The sequence below is a fragment of the Diorhabda carinulata genome, chromosome 1 (genome assembly GCF_026250575.1).
Source record: "Diorhabda carinulata isolate Delta chromosome 1, icDioCari1.1, whole genome shotgun sequence".
NCBI classification, from domain to species: domain Eukaryota; kingdom Metazoa; phylum Arthropoda; class Insecta; order Coleoptera; family Chrysomelidae; genus Diorhabda; species Diorhabda carinulata.
Window position 1 is genome coordinate 15,485,124 of NC_079460.1, and position 18,232 is coordinate 15,503,355.

General features: G+C 31.9%; 1 protein-coding gene across 1 annotated transcript in view; it reads right to left on the minus strand.

Moving 5' to 3' along the window:
* Positions 1-6,871: 6,871 nt before the first annotated feature.
* LOC130901488 (homeobox protein ceh-30) overlaps positions 6,872-18,232 on the minus strand; it is a 97,947-nt gene continuing 86,586 nt past the window's right edge. Inside the window, exon 3 of the mRNA XM_057812921.1 lies at positions 6,872-10,636. Within this exon, the coding sequence (XP_057668904.1) occupies positions 10,286-10,636 (351 nt within the window). The 3' untranslated portion in view covers positions 6,872-10,285. The remainder of the gene's footprint in view (positions 10,637-18,232) is intronic.

An 18,232-nucleotide genomic window follows, 5' to 3' on the forward strand; every position in this document is an offset into this window, starting at 1 on the left:
CGCCACAATTCTCTATAATTGATGCCCAATTACGAGGCATGTAGTGTTGTTGATATATATATATATATATATATATATATATATATATATATATATATATATATATATAGAGAGAGAGAGAGAGAGAGAGAGTAATGACTTTTATGCCATTTGTTGTATTTGGATATTTGAATTTTATGGAATAATATTTAAAATATTGGTGTAAGGTAAATCACGCACTCGCCATTTTTTTAAAAAAAATTGTATATCAAATTTTCACTTAACCTTTATATATTTCCTCATCCAGCTTATTCACTCTCTCCTTCCGACGATTTCCTTTCCGAAATAAACTTTAGCAACAATTATATATCTATCAAAAAATTTCAGCAACGACTTTCATTATTACTAAGTTCGAGTTGGTACCAACCTATTTATAAAACAAGAAAAGTTCATCTACCATCTCTTTCAGTAATCAATTAATGGTACTTTTTTGACCGTTTATATCGGTTCAATTAGTATTTTTAGTACCATCCGGGGAATAAGTCTGAATAGATTGTATTATTTCTCTAAAGATTTTCTAAATCCACATGACAATAATCTCAGTTTCAATATTTTCAACAGTGTAAGGTTATGGTCGCGTAAAAATTATTGCCACCACATAATTTCCAATTCATTAAACGTCTACATTTATTACCAAAACGAACTTAGACTGATTTTATATGTAATCGTATCGAACCCAAAAAGGATACTACAATGTAAACAATATTTAAGAGCAAGCATAAGCAATTCATTTCTCATCCAATTGGCAACTTTACTTTTCTTGCATGTGGAATATTTCATTTTACGAGTTCCATTGCTGCAGACTGTGACGTTGAAAAAACTATAAAAACGAGAAGCTAGTTCTATATCTGATAATAAAAATATTGTCTTTGATACAATCGCTTTATTTGTCCTTCAACTGTGAGCTTTTTTGAAAAACATCATCGAGAATATTGGAGTTCGACTGTTGGCTTGCATATAAAATTAAACTAATACAAGTGCTTCCCTCTATCAAACACAAAATAAAATTTTTATTAAGATGAAAATTACAAAAAAGCTACCTCTTACAGTGTCATTTACTGATTTTTAGATTATACGTTTTCAGAACTTCTTTTACATTGACTTTACATCGGAAAACATTTAAGATTAGTTTACCCCAAAATTTAATTAGCTAAGTATTTGTAACGTCACCTATCAAAATACAACAAAATTATGTTAACTGCGGTGAAAATCGTTAGGGTGACTCAACTCAATGCAGAAGATTTCTATTAAAGAGTCATAGAAAGTGATTTCGTATATTATAGCTTCAACTACCACCCACTAGATGTCGTAACATTATTAAAAAATCGATAAAAATTGAAAGGGGATTCTTCTTAAATATATTTTAGTTGATTAGTCTAATGGAAGGTAGCACTGTTCGTATTTTAATATATTTATTGTAATGTTTTTTTGTATCAAACTTTATTTTATGGATAAATACATGTTATTCTAAGAAAATTGCTTGAAATAATAGTAAATAAAAGTAGTATTCATTTTACTATCGTACACACACAATTTAGAATGAAGTTTCTATACAGGACGTTCCTAATGAACTTGGCAAATAAATGTTAAATTTGTTTGAATCTCAAGTAATAAATACTGTTTGGTAATAATGAAAAGGATATTGTGAGATGGCATTAAAGCGAATTTTGTTTGGAAATTATTATATTGAAGAACTTTTCATTTTCTGATCTTATCTGTTATTGTGCTGTATTCAATCTACGGCGAGTTAGTAAATAAAAATTTTTGTTGTTGTTAATATTATCATTATATAAAAACCGTCTTGTCAATTGTTGTACATCACAATGATAAACATGTAATGCAATAGTTTATTGACTCTAAAAAGTATTAATGATGCAGAATTACGTTAACTAAAGTTACACACTTAAGATTCTTGGAAATACTTTTAAATATGTTGACTGAGCCGTTTGCATTGCCAGATATGTTAATGTAATTAATAGCCACTTGAGGATGTTTAAAATAAGTGTAAAATGATTTTTGTTTTGAAATACTGGATGAAATTTATAGATACGTAGCGGAAATGACTATGACTTAATTCTTTGAAATTGTTTAATGAAGCAGCAGTAATTATATGATATAATTTTTGTGTTTGAAGATATCAAAATATAGTTATGAATAACAATATTTGACTCCTTTTTTTGATGGATAACACTTGTAAACTTATAAACTTCACTCAAACTTTGTGATGATGAGTTTTATTCATGTTGGTGTATCCTCATCAACAACATATAATAACTTTATTTCAATCACGTCTAGTTTTTATTTGACACCTTCACATTTATTTCTCACCTCATATACGTGTCTTGTTTTGAATAACATTATGTTTACAATGTAACGAACTTATTTGAGGTATAGTTGACTGCAATAGTAATAGAATCGTTTAAATGAAAACATCCCAACACCGACAGTTTTTGTTGTTTATGGAGAATTAACTTTTACAGCTCAGCGTCGAAATTTCACATCAATAATTATTCAGTACTCATTATACTATTTTAGAATTCTTGTGAGGAATTAGGATATATCCTAGATTCCATATAAATGTTGTATGATGTTATTAGGTTGGTCTAAACAAGATGCATGCCATTTGCTAAACCAATGATTTGGACCGAACCGAAGGTTCATGTAAGTGATTGTTACTGAAACAAAAGAACTACAATCGAGTTCAAATACACTAACCAGTATCCAAAATTGTCTTCGGCCAACAAAACCATCCCACATAATGATAATTGTCTGTGCCAAAGCTTAAAATCGATCAGAAAGTCAGGATTCCACTCTGAAACTTGTTCTTAGTCAGCACGATAAGGTATCTAAAGATAATGACCCAAGTTATTAACTTCAAATTCAAAATAACCGCACTTATCGACACAAAGTAATTTAAACGATTTAGTACGTGATTCGAATCGACATCGTCACAAATTAGAAAATTTGTGGTGATTTTAAAGTCATTGCACTTTTGCTTGGACTACAACTGGCTTACACAAAATTTAGCTGTTTAATTTGCGAATAGAACATTAAGGACAGAAAAAATTACTATTCAAAGATAATGTTGCCCAAGCGTGAATCGCTCACTTGTTAAAACTGATCCTTTAGTGAACCCTGATGACATTCTTTTACCACCGTTGCACATAAAGCTCGGCCTGTTAAAAAAATTGTAAAAGCAGTGGATTTGTATATATCTGAAAGAGAAATTCCCCAAACTCAACGAGGCAAAAATTAAAGAGGGAATATGTGTAGGTACACAAATACGGCAACTGATAAAGGATAAGCGCTTTGAAGAAAAACTGAATGAAACAATTCTCCTGGAAATTTTTTGTAAACGTTGTCCAAGATTTTCTAGAAAACCAAAAATTGGAAAATTACAAAGATAAAGATAAATGAACATATAATTTTCTACACAGCTTTGGGTACAAATACGTATATAGGACTCTTATCTGTATTTGTTTCTGCCATATTTGAATGCTGCGGAACGAATAGGGCGAGAGGTTATTCTTATTCTGATAGCCGTTTAAATATATAGATTCAGGAAGTGATAGTGGGAGCTTTATCCCCCAAAATTATCACTTTTGGGAGATACGATGACATAAATTGAAATTTAAACATCTTGAGGTCCATTTTAGTTTTGTATACAACTCTATTTCTACATTATTGTTGATTATACCTGTCATTTCAGATGTTTTAACTTTCAGAAGTTGCTATAAGAAAATAAATTTTTCAAAATTTTTTTCGGTCACGCAATCTAACTGTATTATTAATAATTTACCCGACTTGACATCTGTCACGTGCGAATGTCATAATAGCAGAGGCATGAATTATTTACAATACATGTTTATTTTTATCTGAAGTATAGGTGCATACATATTATTTACTGGTAACATCAATTAAAAATTCTCCAAATTGTTTCCATATTATTGATTTTGATTTCCTCGTATTGGACGGTTTTGAGTTATCTACCTCAACATTTTTTATCCAAACTTTCTTATTCAAAACTCAATATTTTCTTCTCACAAATAAAACTTTAATAGGCTTTTAAAACTTGTCAAGAAAACGTCAAAAGGAAGGTCATGTCACAATCACCTTAATTTATTAAGCCATCAAATATCAAACCAAAATAAACCCTTCTTAATATGTCAAAAATTCTATTTTTTATTTATTATTTTTAGTACAAAATTCTTGTTCTGAATCTACAACAAGTTTGGATCAATCTCCATAAATGATTTCTCGGTTGCAAATGTTTAATTTTCCAAAAATTAGCACCTCGAAAAAAATTTCGGAAATAACTCTAGCTCTAGAATTATTGTAAGTGATATATTCGGTAGGAAGTTTTTATTAAATATTTTCCATTCTCTCTTTGGAATTTCACGTATTTTTGATTTAACAATTATTTTGATATAAGATATTATTAAAGATAATATTTAAATAGAGAGTCGTTTTTCTCAAAATCGATTATAACTTCATCTTACGGAAAAGACGTGTTTAATTAGTTACCGCATGCTCTAGCTCACCAACACAAATGAAATTCTGAGCAAACGTTATACAACTTTGGAAGGAAGTATTAATATAGAGGCACTGTTGGGCGTTATAAGACAACGAATCATTTTGAATGATTCAACCCTACGTTCGTTCGCCTTGAAGTTTGATTTAATTCGTAGTATAATATCCATTATGAATTATTTGGGTATCGAATGGTATAGTAAAAATTTGTTATTAAAAAGCTGATACAAATCACCGTATTGTTCAATGACTCCACATTTTTTCCATGTCAATCGATGTTGGAAAAATACAAAAATAAATAGTTTATATTATATTTCAATAATTTCTTATATAGATCAAAATACACGTAGAAATTTCTAGATTTTCTCCTCCTTTCTCTTCAATTGCTCAACAAGGACCTACGACAAGCTATGAACGGTTTTTTTAGGAGATGCATAAGCACCGAATATCAAAATTTTAGATTTTAGTAATTTGACATCCTTTGAACATCTTCTGTTTAATATTCTAGTCTTCACAGTGGCGGATTTACAGATGGGCTCCCCATAAACATATCGCCATATGTACTGACTCTCAACATTCACGACATCTACCAAACTCTCATTACTCTTGATATAAGAGTCTCTCTCATCTAACTTCCATCACTTACTGGAATCACTGGACAAATCTGCAGATTGCCACCCCAAAGAAACCAAGAAGGATCCTCCTGAAATTCCAGTACATCTTGCCATTGATCTGAAGACTAATTTCCGAAACGTCATTCAAGAATTTTGGAGCGATATAAGAAGACTCCGCATCAACCACACAAAACCTACTCACGGCTATTTGATGTCGTCAGAAAGTCGTCCTGTCTGCCGAACTTGTCAAGTTCCTGTGTCTCTATTTTTGAGAGCTATATATGAGGGTGGCTCAAATATAAACCGGACTTTTGCTAACATTTTATTATTAAGTTTCAGAGCTAAAATTATTTACATTTTTTCTTGATAGTCTCAGTCATATTCTACACACTTTAGCACCTTTCCAGAAGCCTTTTTACTAGAAATAGTCCCATTGCGATAAATCGAGTCTATAAGGAGGATATTTCCAGTGTTTCCCAACCTAATTCATTCAACGTTTCCATTGTAAGCCGAGCTGTATGCATCTGGCGTTTTCTTCTAGCAATATCGCACTACAGATTGGAATATCGCGTGGCTTCGAATCGTAGACAGGTATCACCATGATTTTTAGGATGTTCGCGCCTTCACAGTTCGTTTTCAGTGAGAAAATTCTCTCTCATGTCCCAAAACGCGGTACTCAACACCTTTCTCGCTGACAACGTAACTTTCGCTTTAAGTGGCGCGTCTTCGTATTTCTTCCTCCACTCCATAGACTCGCTTTTACTATCCGGACTATAGTGGTATACCCAAGTTTAGTATTTGGTGATTATTCTGTGCAATATATTTTCTCTTTCTTCTTTAAACTGCTACAGGAGACGCGTGCAAACTTTACAGCATGTTAATTTCTGATCAGAATTTAGAAAGCTTGGCACCCATCTGAAATTTTCCGGTAACCGAGCCGCTTATGAATTATTTGGTCAATACTACCTACGCGGAATTATTCATCATTATCGTGACAGTACTGCGTCGGTTTTCCAAAATGAGTTTTTCTATAGCGTTGACTTTCTCATCGATAACACTTGCTCTGGCTCGACTTTTTTGGAAAGCGGAACACAATTCATAAACTTGACTCTTAGAGAGACACTCATCCCCGAATTGCTCGAGTAATTTTTGATATAATTCCGCTGATTTTACGATATCTTTGACCAAAAAACGAATAATGATGCGCTGCGCAACAGACACTGGTAAATTCTTCTCGCGCATTACTGAAGTACCCTAAAAAGCGAGGTTACTCGGTTCCAACTGTTCTTAACGCTGCGTAACAGACTTTTCTAATGTCCCAAGCATTCTTTAACTTTAACGACACTAAATTCTTCGCGCGTTTATTCAAAAATTCATGTTTATATATGAACCACCCTCGTATTTTGGAATAAGACGTGTTTCTTATTGTAAAAATCTAGGTGCGGTAGTGTTTGGATTGGTTATTCGTTAATTTCCTTGACTTTGGTTGTTTACTAGAAATTTCAATTTTTCTTATACAATTGTGTACACATTATTTTTATGTTTGAATCTATAATTATCTTTCATGCAAAAAATACAGCATCTGAAAAGGTACAAAGCAGAATCTGATAGAAGGATGGATTGAAAGGAGTTTGTCAAAACATCATCAACGAAGGGGTTCTAGGATGTCATAAATAAAACAACTGCTATACTGAAACAACGGCATTTTTCGTCCATACATAAATTTGGATTGATATGAACATTACAAAATATTTTATAAATTAGATATAGAAAGGTAATTACATATAATTAATTTTTATTAAAAATATTTTTCTAACATTTGGTAAATTTGTGCAACTAAAAAATTGTACTTTTGTGGTTATACAATCTCAACTATTCAAAATATCCATTGTTTTCAGAATATTTTCCATAAAAGATAATCACCTGTTTTCAACTAGAATCAATTTTCAAAAATATTTCTTTATAATGTTAATAAAAAACTATAAACACTGTATTAATATTATTGGCTCCTTTATATATTGATTTACACCTTTTAGGTACATTATTACCCAAATATATAGTTTACAACAGTTAACCATTAATAGGAACATACACTTCTCTATTTTACTGTATTATATTATTATAGTACTCGTACATCAATGGACGAAGTTATTTATTTTAGTGATATTATAAATATGATCATCTTGTGAATGTGAATTTTCTATTATTTATTTTGGAATTCACAGCCAAAAATTAATATACTGGTTGTCCCAAGTTATCGTATACACACAATATCAAATTCATTTGATAAGATAATAAAAAAAATATAAATACTGTTTTTAAGTGCATTAAAATGATCACGTATATAAATTTATTACATTTGACGTAACCACTCTTCACTTTTTAATTTCAAATTGCAATTTCTTTTTGAAAATATCATTTCATTATATTTAGAATAAACTTGAAAATTTTGTCAAGTTACAAAATAGATGTATAATAGTAATAATTGTTTGGGTGTCCAATATTAAATATAAAAAGAATTAATATCGACCCTGGTGCTTCTAGTTTAAGGTAAATACGAGTGTTACTGCTTAAGATTTGCGATATGGCAACACTGATACGAGTGCTATTTGAGTTTTTTAAAACGTGCGATGATTTTCTGTGACTATCGACGTGGATCAACCAATAGCAGTGCCGATCAATTCGCTTCGACTCTTGATGATGATAATTTGAAAATCGCTCAAAAAAAGATAGTGTCGATTGGTGCAAAGAAATGATGAAAAAATTCAAAAGACGTCTATAAGATGGTGAAAGGCGACGAATTATGAATTTATACATATGAACTCGAAACTGTCTCAGTTTTTCAAGACGAGTCAAATGGTCATCAGTTCGGAATAACTGAACATATCGCCACTGTTTCATTAGAGCAACGTAGAACGGTCTATTCTGAATGGTACACTAGCGTTTGTTGCCAGAAATGATCGTAAAAGTCAGAAAAACGAATCGCACAAGACGAATCATTCATCACACATCAATTTAAACAAACGTTTTTAAACAGTGACATCCAATGGTTCGTTCTTATTCCCTCAGATCAAAAATAAATTGCTAGGTCAACGTTTAAATCACTAGCTTTGGATGTACCTCAATCAGAATCAAAAAAATTCTTCGGAAATTTAGAGACATATTCAATTATAAATATTTGTTTTTATTTGTCTGTATCAAAAGTTGAGTAGCAATCCTCGCAGAAAGAAATAAGCTAATTGCTCGACGTTGAGCCCATTTATACCAAAAATATGTTTGTCAACGTTGTCTCATAGCACAATATGGTGTTCTCTAGATTCTTTCACAAACAAAATCCATGCCCCACACAAAACTTCCTGTGGAAAATAATATTAATAATACAGCTCCATATATAAACAGTTGAACACCATACATTCCTTAGAAAAATAGCTAGAGAAATTGAAGTAAGCAAAAGCATCGTAAAGAGAATTATGAAGACACAAATATCACCCTACCACTAATGATGTTATGATTGGCGAAAATTCCTTTAAATGTACGTAATGATAGTAGTTTTCATAACAAAATGTTTTAGTGAATAAACATAATATCCGTTATTAGTTGAGGAAAAACTTATATTGGGTTTCTTAAACTCGTTTCTAAACAGCTTGAAATACAAAATGTTTATTTATTGGACCATGATGACTTTAGAAGAGTATTCACAATTTCTTGTATATGAAATGCCTAAATTTATGGAAGACATTCCTTTGGTACAACAAAAAAATTTAGGATGTTGGAGGAGCATTTTGTTAAACTTTTCCCAACGGTTGTATTCATAATACTTCACACAACAATTTATGGATTCAGATGATCTTAAAGTCGTAGAGTTACACCAGCAATGATTTTGGTGGCCTGCATGAGAGCGCTTTTAACAAGTTTTGCAGCTTGTATGGATTCTGCAGGGAATAATTTTGAGGAAACAATTCAAATCTAAAGGATAGCTACCACTGAGCTGTCAGAGTAAATTTTTTACGTCGATTGTTACTGTTACTGTGATGTTATTCAAGTGGCATTTCATATAGATAATCGAGTTTTCCAACATATTACACAAGTTTTAGTCTATATCTTCAAATAAGACGTCGGAACAAAAATTCCTGCCGTTTACACATTTCCTAAGATATCTCTGGATAGAAAAAAGATATCAACATGCGTTTTTCGCTATTTTAATGTTAATGTGGTTTAATTTTAAAAGACCTTCTTAAACTTTTACGCTTCAATTTAAATTTGTTAAATGAAATCATAATATGAAAATAAAAATAATAATATGTCGTATTGCTGGACAAAACCTTTTTCAATTAACATGTTTATAGAAATCGGCTAAGCAGAACCGGATTCACAGGTTTTTATAACAAGCTTCCCGCTTCCCACTCTCTTATTGGAAGAGATAGACTAAAAGTTAAGTAATAAAAAATGCGCCGAATTTGTTGACTAATTCGATTATTGTATATAAGTGCCACTTAAATGGGTGAATTTTAAAAAATTTTGTTCTTTTAATTGTTTTATTTTCAAATACGCCCTCGAATGGTAGACCTAAAGTTCTGAAAGTAATTTCCACATGTTTCTCGGAACCACTTTTATTATATTTTTTTCCTTGAAGGTGAAGCTGTAATATAATCCGTTCCTGAGATATGGCAGACGGGCGTTCTCAGTTGCTCACCCGGTACAAGACGATATATGAACGAATATTGCTACCAGGTGAAATATGTCATCTATATCTGAAGTATGAGATTTTTGACAGTATACATACGTTGATATGCAAAATTACTTCTGTTGTGTTACTATCATCATCGTTAACATTTTACTGCTAGGTTATGCATTTCTTCTATACGGAAATCATAAAAACTCGAAATACCATTTTGATAATTATCCAAAAAATGTGAAATTTCTGTCAAATTATTTAAATAATAAGAATATTTTATACCGAAGATTAAATAATTCTTATCCAAATCATTCTTAGAATGAGAACAAGATTATTTGCTCAATATTTCTGAAAACAATGGCTTTCAATATCTATTAAAAAGAACAAAAGAGCAAAAGACACGTAAGTACCTACACATTAAACACTCTTAAGATTTTTCTTGACTAACGAACGAAGAATTCAACGAAACATCCCTTGTCGCGTTTATCTGATTGTGTTGACTGGGTAATTGCGGGTTAGGAGAATGCGGGAGATTCGTTTTAAGAATATCTTTGAAGTTTTTATCTGGAGGGTAATCCACAATGGCGGATGCTGCCGAACTCTTCGTATCACTTTCAATACTGGAATTCGAACTTTGGCTGTGGTTTATGTTGGATTTTGTTCTTGTACGAAGCTCTTCAGGTTTCGAGGTTATGTTTTTATGCTCTGCCACTTCAATATTAGAAACATTGTCATTCTTTTTCCATTTGGTTCGACGATTTTGAAACCATATTTTTACCTGAAACAACAGAAAATACTTGAGATATGTTCAATTTTTATAATGTTCTAATTCAAATTTAATTAGAAATATTGGTTAATTTTGCATTGTTACTTAATTGAATACATTCTACTCCATCTCGAAATTGTAAAATATCAGTTTCATAGAATCGGCATTTGCGAATCTTTACAGATCAGTGAACAGTCTAATTCGATGTTGAGCTAATGATGATCCACATAATTCAGCAATATGCCGTTGGCAACATTAAAGGGATTCAACTATTTGTAATTATCCGTAACCACTGTCATGACGAAAAATATATAATTACATTAAGTTTATATGAAACAAAGTTTGAATACAAATTTCACGGAAACTAATACTAATACCCTATAATTGTTTCACGTATCATCAGGATTGAAAAAATGCCATATTATGTTCGAATACATCAATAATTATATAATAAGTGGAGTAAACAGACTTCCTTCTAGCTTCAAAGCTCAATTTTCTGATCGATTGCTTCAATTTCCAAACCAAAAACTAATCATCCCAACCACCATAACCACTAGGGTCGTCAATGTGGACAGCCAAAGAGTCGATTTTCGTATAATATTGAAAATTTTTGTTCAAAGACGAACAATAAAAGAGAGAAAATGAGAATGAGTCGAAGACATATTGCCATGCAAAATACAAGAAAACTATAACTCTATATTGGAAAATGTTTTTAATTTTATCTTAAAGGTGATCACCATAGCAAAATACTTCTATGTTCATATCTTAAAACTTGAATCCAGTCATAATTTAGAATGCTTTCAAAAAATTGAGAACCAGAAATTACAAATGGCAAAATCAGGCGAATAAGGTGGATGTTCAATGAATAATTTTCACATAAAGATTCAAAATTAACTCGTGGATGTCGTTTTACTGGCAGTAAAACATTCTATTATCTTTAGGCTAGTGCTGGCAAGAAAGTCCTACAGAATTTGGTGATAGCAGTAAGATCCAGCTCGTTTGAGTGCCCGTTCACTCGGACTCACTCTCCAGACTAGGATCGGCTCAGAAACCATCCTTGGTGCAGCTGAAAGCGTTGCTATCGCATCTCTCAACGGTCTAGTCGCAAGGCGGGCTTGCCAGAGATGGATGGAGACACCTGGCATAAGACAAGCGAAGGCACATATAGATGGACCTCGTGCGTTTCACACCAAACAACTGCTCCAACTAAATAGACGCGAAAGACACGATCATCTAAGATGCCATCTCCATATCATGGGCATTACCGATGATCCGGAGTGCAGTTGGTGCATGGAAGAGGACGAAATCGCGGACCACGTCATCTGTGAGTGCTGAGCGCGGCTTAAACACTTGGGCAAGCCTTAAAACTTGCGATTATAGCTCAGAAGAAGTCGGGACAATAATAGACTTGTAGTAGTTTGGTTAATGAATAAATCTGCTTAAGGTTCCTATGTAACTATATATTTGAGTGAAATCTCAAATAATAAATTTTACTTTATTTTTTGGATATTAAAACATGCTCTTATTTTCAACTTTTTAAGTTTCCACCATTAACGAAATGCTTAATTGTTTTTATTAGATATAACACAAACCAACCCGATTTTAATTAAGACGGTACCTACGTTGAACTGAAAATTGAATGTAATACTTTAAACAAAGCCAGAGCTGTAGCAGCGGCAACCACATCAATATGTTAATGTCAATTAGAAGGCAAATGCCGCCTCGCACAATACCACCGTTAACCAACATAATATACGAGTGGATAATAATTTGGTATAATAATTAGCGCAACCCGAATATGAAAGCCTGGACAGAGGCATTGCATAGACGTTTTGTTAATGGGAAGGTGAATTATGTCAAATTAAAAAGATCTCTACATTGATTATGACAGTTATGATATATTTGTTGTCAAAAGGTTCCAATATATGTTATGTTTCTATTTAAAATTAAGTCCAAAGATCAACAAACTTGAAAATTTTCGACTAAATTTAGATATATTAGTTTCCTAATTTCCTAAATTAAGAAAAACTTGGTAGGGCAAGTTATGTGGACTTCCAATGTTCATTTTGTTTATTAAATAATCATACCAAAAAAGCCCTCATATTCTAAATACAGCCGATTATATTATATAGTTTTAACCCAACGTTCCGTAAACTATTTGAGACCTTTGTCTTTAGACTAAGATGCAAAAATTAAGATTAAGATTAAAATGTTTCCCAAAGATTTGTGAAAATAGTTATCTAACGGTGCAAATTCCGCACTAAATGTTGGATGTGGTAGAAATTCAATACCACCAAGTTCTACGATCTTATTCCGTGTAACTTTCGTATTGATAGTTAGACCATCTGGAATCATTTTAAAATACACTAAACCTTGATGATTTCACCAGACCCACAAATCGACCTCGGATTCTGATAAGTTTGTCTAACCACTGATTTTCCATGTTCGGTTTGTTTAGAATAATCTTTTTTCATCATGCGGTACTCTGTTCGACAACTTTTATAGAGATTATGATATACTTATGCTAATTGTGGGAGGTCCAAGAAATGTTCACATATGAAAGCCGGCATTACTTATGAGACACCTTCTGTCTTTTATCATCTATAACGTTATATCCGTTATCCAATTGATAGAAAACATTTTCCAATTTACGCTGATTGATGCGAATCGATAGATAAATATTTGATGGTGATAAAAAATTCATTCATTAAATCTATGAGATCCTTGATGTCTTCTTATTACATTCTTCTCCTTTCAAGCTCTTTTGTTTGTTTGTTAGTTTGTGAGTGAATCTGCACTCTCGCGACACAATTTTAATTTCAAGGTACTCATACAACTTAAATCCTTTCTAAATTGAGAACACTTAAAATAGATCTGTTTGGTGTTCTTAATATTGATTTTTCAAAATACTCAAGATTTGATATTAATTCTTTTACATTTGATACTTGAACAGTTATACTGCTTGACTATGACCAGATTTATTCTCTTTAATTTTATAATTTTTCTTTAATTGTTTTGAATCATTTATCAATAGAATTTACATGAAAAATATCAGGATAGAAAAATTTATTAGAATATGATTTAAGTTGTCGGGTAATATTTTCCGTTTAATTATATAATTAAAATAGGAAAAATTAATGCGACTTTTCACAAAATCATATATAAAGATATTTTTTTTGAATCTCTGTACTATAACAGACATTTACCAATCCATAAAATTAATCGCATTCCGTAAACCATCCCTAAAGCACCGCTGCTGGGATAGGGGTGGTAATTGATCAATAGTGCATCATCAAGGGATGCCAGTTTTGAACAGCCCTTGGAGTGTTTATCACTCGTTATGCATCGCTTGCATTACTAATGTCGTTTAAGTATTGATTTGATTCATGCGTTCATCCCGATGTTTGTTTATTAAATAGCAATTTAGGCATATTAATTGCGAAAATTGTTTAACCTCTTTATATGTAATATCGTACATACCGTTTGATCACATAGACTGCTCTAAATATTGACTGAACGGCTTCAGAATATTGGAAAAGTTATACATTTATATCTTCATAATTACTATAAGGGTTATTTCTGATTACGATTTTAGAAGCACAATCAGGATCCCTAATCTGGTAGCGTGTTGCTCATTCTATATATAAGTAAAATAAAATACATACGCCTCCATAGCATAAAAATTTTATGTAGGAGAATCCATTAGCTCAAGAATACTCAATACATAAGGAAATGTTCCGCATTTCGAAGTTATGCTGATAACGTCGCTGCATGTACTAATTATTTGTTTATCTCACAGTTTCAGGTCACTCTTTTGTATTGTGGTAGTTATATATTGTGTTCGTTTGTACAGAGACTTTTGAACTTATAACTTAGTAGCTGTTTAGATATTTACGTCAATTAGCATCATTAGGCGTGAAAAGGCGGAAATCCTAATGTAGGTAGATCAACTATCAGCTGATAGGTTTTGCCCCTCCCCCCTCACACGGATTTTGCATTAACCTTCAATACTAATAAGCTATTTTTATACTGAAATTCCGAAAAATTTAAAAACTGCAAATTTCAGCAATTTCAAGATAATCAATAATAGACGTAGAAATAGATGGAATACACCCCGTGAGGTACCAGGATGGCAAGGATCATATCATATAAATATGTCCCGATTAACTTCATCAGTTTCGGAGCAACATCGTGTTCTGGGTCAGCTTCATTCAAATCATGATCTGGTTACGCATTTTTTCTGAAAATTCTATAGGCAGCAAATTTATCTTCCAGTTACCTAATTTTTTTTGCAAATTGAGTCAATTCATTTGATGGAAGATGCTCCAGAAAGGAACTAAGAAGGAATAATTATTATCTTTCAACATGACGGATATTCCACACATTTCCGTCGTCATGCTGGTGAACATTTGAACTGATTTGAAGACAGCAGGAAAGTATTACACATCAGTATTTGATAAGGCAAAGGGATAAATTACATAAAAGCAACCGTATTAGAAAAAAAGAAAGAGCTTCTCCATCAGAACAACGCACCATGTCACATCTCGGTGGTCTCCATGGCTAAAATACAAGAATTACACTTCGAATTAGTTAACCGCCCATCGTATTCACCACATCTGGTCTCATCAACGTTTTACTTTTTCCCACCCTTAAAAGTTTACGTCCAGGGCACAGATTTTAATTCTACGAGGAACTTATCGCATACCTAAACGCATACTGTGAGAAGAAACTTATTAAAAAGTTTATGGACTGATTGTATACACTTAAAAGGAGAAAATAGATATGTATGGATAATACACGTCGCAGTTTGTCGAATATTATTCTATTAATGTGAAAATTTCTGCATGATAATCGATTTAAATAAAATTTAGTTACTTATTTACACCAACCGGAGAAAGGAGTTTCCTTGGGAAACATTAGAGGCATAAAAAAGTAAAACTGCTGGGATATCAGTTCTGCAGAATCAATAAACATCAACACTTGGAAAACAAAACCCTTTTAAAATTTATTGCCTCAACTTATATCTCTGATTCAGAAATCTCTTTCAAAAGTCATTCTTTAAAAAGTCATAAATTTAACTGTCAAGCTTATTTTCTCTCAAGATATGCAGCAACATCGCACGTGGTCAGTGAAAAAATTTTTTCGTTTATATAGCATTTCAGAATTAATTAAGAATAATAATTACTAATTTTACAATTGAACACAAGATTGAGGACGAAAAAAGAAGTATTTATAAAACTAAACAAACTAAAGATTATGTTATTTGTATGTACTTAAAGAGAAAAGACCCACTGCAGTTGAATGAACAATATCATTTTTAAGTTTTGAATAAATAAACCTTCAATGAAAACTAATTCTCTAATTTTATTTTCAACTGCAATAATCGGTAACCTCCTTTGTTCACTGTAAAATTACATTAATATTGTTTGAAGTGGTGAAGTTAGATTTAGCCTAAATATTATTTGTCGTAAATTCAATTTTTCTTCAAAGTTGGTCGATTCGCGTCTTTAACAACATCAAACGTTCAAATATCACTCGAAGTCACTTCAAAAAAGAAAGTTCGAACAACAGAGCAAAATCAAGTAATTAATTTTCCAAATATTTGTTCAGTATAGTTATTTATATCAATAACGATGACAGTTATAATGATATTTGTAATTTTATAATGTATATTTTGTTTATATCTTTCTTAGCTAGAACATTAAAACCTGCCTCATCAATAAACGCAATTTAATCATTTTTATAAAAACATTTAGATGCGGCCCTGTTTAAGTAGCTGAATTAACTTTATGTTAAATACGTGTTGACAAATCACCACTCGTTGCGATTTACGTCGGTGTGAAGAGTGGCTCGTTTACGACTAGATCCAAAAATAGGAAGCGGTAGTCATGCTTTATAGAAAATTAGGTAGGATAGTTTGTACCATTTTAACTCAAATGTTTTTAATTAAACTGAAGCAGTAGATATGCAAAGTAGATAAGCAATGTCAATTTGATTTGTACGCTAGCTACAAAGCCAATTATTTCATTTTCCTTATCATAATAAACTGGTTATATGAGGATCAAGCTATATATTTTCAGATAGAAGAATACTACAATTATTTTCAGGAAAACTGACAAATTACTTTACCTATTCCATTTTACGTCACATAAATGTAACCAGAAATCACACATAACCAAATAAGGCGAATAGACTAGATATAAGAAAACTAGCTTATTTTCGCGTCCAACATTATCCCTTGAATCTCGATAGATGCAAGAACATTTTGGTGGTGTAACTGTACATTCACCTTCAAGCTTCTACTATACGATATGAAACTGCCTCCATATAACTTCATTTATAGACTTTTCTTTTCCGCCATAAACGGCTAACACCAAGAGTTTTTTTATCATTTATCGAGTACATCTGACATCAATGTAAATACCACTATAATACCGGCCGTATCACAAGACCCTTGATCACAAAAATTCATCGAAATCGTACTATCCGTTTCTGAGATCAAAAATATATTCAAATATTTATTTTTATGATTGGATAATTGTCTCTCGTAACTTTGTACAACCTATGGTAGAACTATGGTTTGACCTCTAGTTTAAACTAAAAATAAACAAGATTGCTCTATTTTACAGGTCATAATTAAACATAGATTTTTCTGCCAGATGTCATAAATATAATCAAAATTTGTCCGATATTCGTTATAAAGTTGAAGAAAATTGTATGAGCAAAAAACAAAAACTCGTACAATTTCTATGAAGTAGTACTTTTGGTTAACCTTATGAAGAAATACAAAGAAACAATCGAATCCATAAAAAAAGTGATACGGTAACCAGGAAGGAAATAGTTATTTTCCTAACAAGTGCGGAAAGTGATACTTTCCCGCACGCGACTGCAGTTGTCCCGAACGACGCGGAGCGGAGTTCGGGCAAGCGGTCAAGTGCGGGAAAGACACTTTACGCATGTGTTAGGAACATTATTTTTTCTACGACCGTATATACAAAAAAGTATACCAACCCATTTTTCTAAAATTATTTTATTCCAACAAACATAACAATATAAAAAACTGTAACTAAAAACTACTAATTATTATAAATATTAATATTGAAAACACAATTTGTTGCATTCTGTAGACTAGTAAGAATTGCCGATCCAGTGTAGTTATTTGGTTTCAACTGGAGGGTAGATGACGTCGATGAGGATGGATGGCATCGGTTGCAGGTCGCATAAAGATGACGATGACGGTGACGGCAACGGTTTTAAGTCAGTTGGCAGGTAACAGCTCGGAATTAGTTTCATTTGCAGCCTTCAAAATGGCTTCGGGAAGTTCTTCCTCGGTTGATGATGAATTAATATTATTGTATCGGATTTGGTTTAATGTGGTTTAATTTAGAAGAAGATTGCACTTATTCGGTCACTTCCAAGACGTTTTGAACAACTTTGACGTTTTAGTAACAATAACATGGTTATATAAAAAATATCTGTATTATTTTATATTTTCAAAAAATTAAAAATGCTACAAAAAGCTAGAAAAGGTTTAAATTTTATTTGATGGACTATTTCGTAAATATTGATTTACCTGTAGTAACAATAGTTATAATCTCAGAAGTAAAA